The 3,842-nt window shown below is 28.0% G+C and overlaps 1 protein-coding gene across 1 annotated transcript; it reads left to right on the top strand.

The window, feature by feature from the left end:
- Nucleotides 1-1,058: 1,058 nt before the first annotated feature.
- Nucleotides 1,059-1,922, top strand: HELRODRAFT_183750 (hypothetical protein; the record flags this gene model as incomplete). The annotated part of the gene is made up of 3 exons (XM_009013332.1): nt 1,059-1,317; nt 1,372-1,560; nt 1,627-1,922. The coding sequence occupies 3 exons, from the start codon at nt 1,059-1,061 to the stop codon at nt 1,920-1,922; spliced, it is 744 nt and encodes a 247-aa protein (XP_009011580.1).
- Nucleotides 1,923-3,842: the final 1,920 nt, after the last annotated feature.

Genomic DNA, 3,842 nt, shown 5'->3' with positions numbered 1-3,842 from the left:
AACCTGACACCTAATTCGCATCAAAGTTCAATTTTACAACACCAAAGTTAATTTTTACAACGTCAAAGTTAATCTTGACAAAGTCAATATTTCCCTATATATACAACAAGGAGCACTGACGATGATTCATTCGGAATCGAAATATGGCCTTATTTGCAGCATGAATTCGAAAAATAAGTTTATTTTGAATTTTAATAAACTAAACGTTCACCAAAAAACTTTAGTGAGAAAAATCGAAAAAACGAACTACAAACATATTAACGCCAAACATTCGGTAGAATTTATAGAATATTGTAAAAATTATGGTCTATTACCAACATATATATATATATATATATATATATATATATATATATATACATATATATATATATATATATCGTTGCTTTTAAAAACGATATTATAATATATATATATATATATATATATTTATATTTACCTGGAATATATATATATATATATATATATATATTTACCTGGAATATATATATATATATATATATATATATACATATATATATATATATAATTATAAGTATATATATTTAAATATATTCTATATATATACACTAAACACACAATATTTTAACAAATGATATACATATTTATTATATATTTTTAGTTTGTTTTCCGCACCTCTCAATTTTGTTCTAATTACTTGAAGAAAAGTCAAAAAATATGGTAATAAATTTAGTGTATATTCGTTATAATATTGAATGTTTTACATTATAAAAAAAAGTCTTGTTCAAACTTGCAAAAGCGCTGTTCGACTGAACGTTACTAAAAACATCATCATTATATCGACAGAAGCCTTATGAGTTTTTAATATAGTGGAATCGTGATGTGCAACATTGACTGCTCTTTCATGAGTTTCATTAGTTGCCTATCCATTATCCAAAAAATGAGAATGATTAATACCAAATGGTCGATAGTAATAAGCGTAAGAATTGTACGTTGTATTTGCTATAAAATATACAACTTCTTCAGATATATTTTTAAATGTAAAAATGATTCTCTTTAAAAACCTTCCCTTGATATTATCTTTGGTAGTGGTTAACATGGTCAGCAAAATAAGCTGCAATAACTTCATAGAAAGTTTATACAGAAAAGATGATAGCCTGCCATTCAAGTGTTTCGGTGACGCCCCAAGTGAGAGTTATGAGAAGGTGTCTTTGGCAACGTGCAGTCTTGCTTGTAACAAATTAAAAGATTGTTTGGCTTTCCAGTTCTACGAAACAAGAAAATGTGATCTGTTTGTAAAGTGGAGTATTTGGATTAAGCAATCTGTTGAAGGATGCTCATTGTTCATCAGAGCAGGTCGTTCAATTCATTTATTCGATTTTATTTCACGTTGATTGAAACATTTTTCAGAGTTATGTCCTCTTTCATTTGCTTACATTCCTTCATCAAAAACCTGCTATAAATTGGAGGTTGGATCTTGGAATTGGGAGCAGGCAAGGAGCTGGTGCAATCGTCTGTCACCACCAAATACGTTTCCTGCTGTTATCAACACCCTTAAAAAGATCAACGCAGTGGATTTTTTCTTGAATTCAGTGATCGGTATTTATTTATCTGTTCTTAACTTTATAAATGAAAAAATCTGGTTGTAGCTACTATTATTTGCAGATTCCTATAACATCCAATGTTATAACGACGATTACTACGCTCGTAAAATTTGGTTCGGTGGACAAAGGGAAAACCCATTTGATGTTCAAACATCTTTTTACTGGAAGCCCTTTGTAAATGTGTCATTGAGTTTGGGCAATGAAACGAACTGGCAATCATTCCAACCGGACGGCTCATCTATGTATCCAAAATTGGAATCTTGTATTGCCTTCGCTACAAACACCTATCAATGGAATGATCTCGAATGCTTCCATTTGAAATGTGCCCTTTGTGAAGCTACATCAGGAGTTAATTGAATTTTGCAAATGAAAATTCATTGAACGCTACTTTAAAAACTTTGAAACTCTTAAAAAACATATATTTTTACTATTTTCACAGTAGAATATTCTTTCCATTTCAAATTAGAATATTTTGCACTAATAATTTTTTCCAATAAATATTTAAATCGTTTCCAACACTTTTATCAGATTTGTTTTTAGTTTAAATGAAAAGTATTAATAATTGGTCGACTAAGCAAACTAAGTTTAACTTTAAGAATAGGATTTGATTGCGTTCCCAATGATTTGGGCACAGAGTTTGTTCTTGCTCGGTGAACTCATGGTCCCACTAACCGGTAACCCGAATAATCGACAGTTCGATCAAAAGTTGGCTGGATTAACCTTCTATTTTTATGCAAATAAAAAAATATTGTTAAAGTATAACTTTTTTGTTAATCAAAGCATATTTTCTGTATGACTTGATGTTTCAAATACTTTTTGTAATTTTTTCAGAACTTTGGTTTAAACTTTGATTTTTGTGTGAACAGATTTAAAAACAAAAACACTCTTTTAAAAAAGTAAATTGTTTACCTGGTGAATGAAAATGTTATTGGCATCTAGCGAGTTGTTCGTTCTGATATGAAGTCCTGATAACTTCAACAGCTGGATTTAAATAATTCATACAATGTTGTTAATTGTATATATTTATACAATATATAAAATTATTACTATATGTATATATTATATATATATATATATATATATCATGTTCTGTGTGTGTGGCGTGCGTGCGTGTGTATGTTTGAAGTCTTATATATTTACGGTTCATACGTCTAAAAATACAACTTAATTCATCAGCTTGTAGCCTTCTATACAGCTTAACTTTCAAACGTACACACACATACACACACACACACCCCACACACACACACACACACACACATATATAAATAATAGATGAACAATAATTAATTGTGGAACAGTTTTAAAATTTAAAATTTTATTATTCTTTTGTTTATTTAAACTGTTATATTTGCTTTCTGTTTCGGGCTAATGTTTACAAATTCTGAGTTTTTTTTTAAATAATTTTATAAATGACAATAAAATTTATAAAATAATGACAACACTATTAAAAGAAAAAAATTGTAAGGTGATAATAAAAATAATAAAATAATAATAGTACCAGTTATAATATGCGATATAGTGCACACGACAAATGAAGCATTATAATTAAATGCTTTAGTTTCTATATGCTTTATATATGTATGTAAATGAATTAATAGTTATTAAAATGCGAAATTCTCTATGTAGGACGAAGATGACGTAACTCTTTAGCTATGTCATGTCACCACATATCTTTTTATTTCTAAAGGTTTGCTGGTTTGCATATATTAATAATTAGTATTATATATATATATTAATAAATAAATATATACATATATATATATATATATATTTATAACTATTTATATGTATAACTATTAAGGTGATTGTTGTTATGCTAGACCAGACAATCAAGCATTTAAATAATATTTCTTGCATATATTGTGTTTGAATAGTTGCTTACTTTAAAACTGGCATACTAGCATATTACATGTTGATGTTTTTAGTATTGGAATATTTCGAAACAGTTTCAATGTTAATTTCTTTTCTCCATGGTATCCAGCTCAGAAAGAATTTATTTTTGCGGTTTATCTCAGGTAATTAGCGAATAAATAAAAATTTTTCGGATTCTGTAAATGAAGACAACAACAACATTCATCAAAACAACAACAACAATAACATCAAAATCAACATCAGCCACTTTTACAACAACAGAGACAATATTCCCAAATATGGATCGATGAAGGTGCTGCTCCTAATTACTCTACCTACGAATGAACTTTATAGTTTTTAAAGTAATCTCAAAGACTTCAGCATTGATTTAAATTGCGTTTTTATGTTGTTTTCAGTATTTTT

This window comes from Helobdella robusta, assembly GCF_000326865.2.
Source record: "Helobdella robusta unplaced genomic scaffold HELROscaffold_117, whole genome shotgun sequence".
Lineage (NCBI taxonomy): Eukaryota > Metazoa > Annelida > Clitellata > Rhynchobdellida > Glossiphoniidae > Helobdella > Helobdella robusta.
The sequence above is the reverse complement of the archived record's forward strand: the minus strand, read 5'-3'. Positions and strand labels throughout refer to the sequence as shown.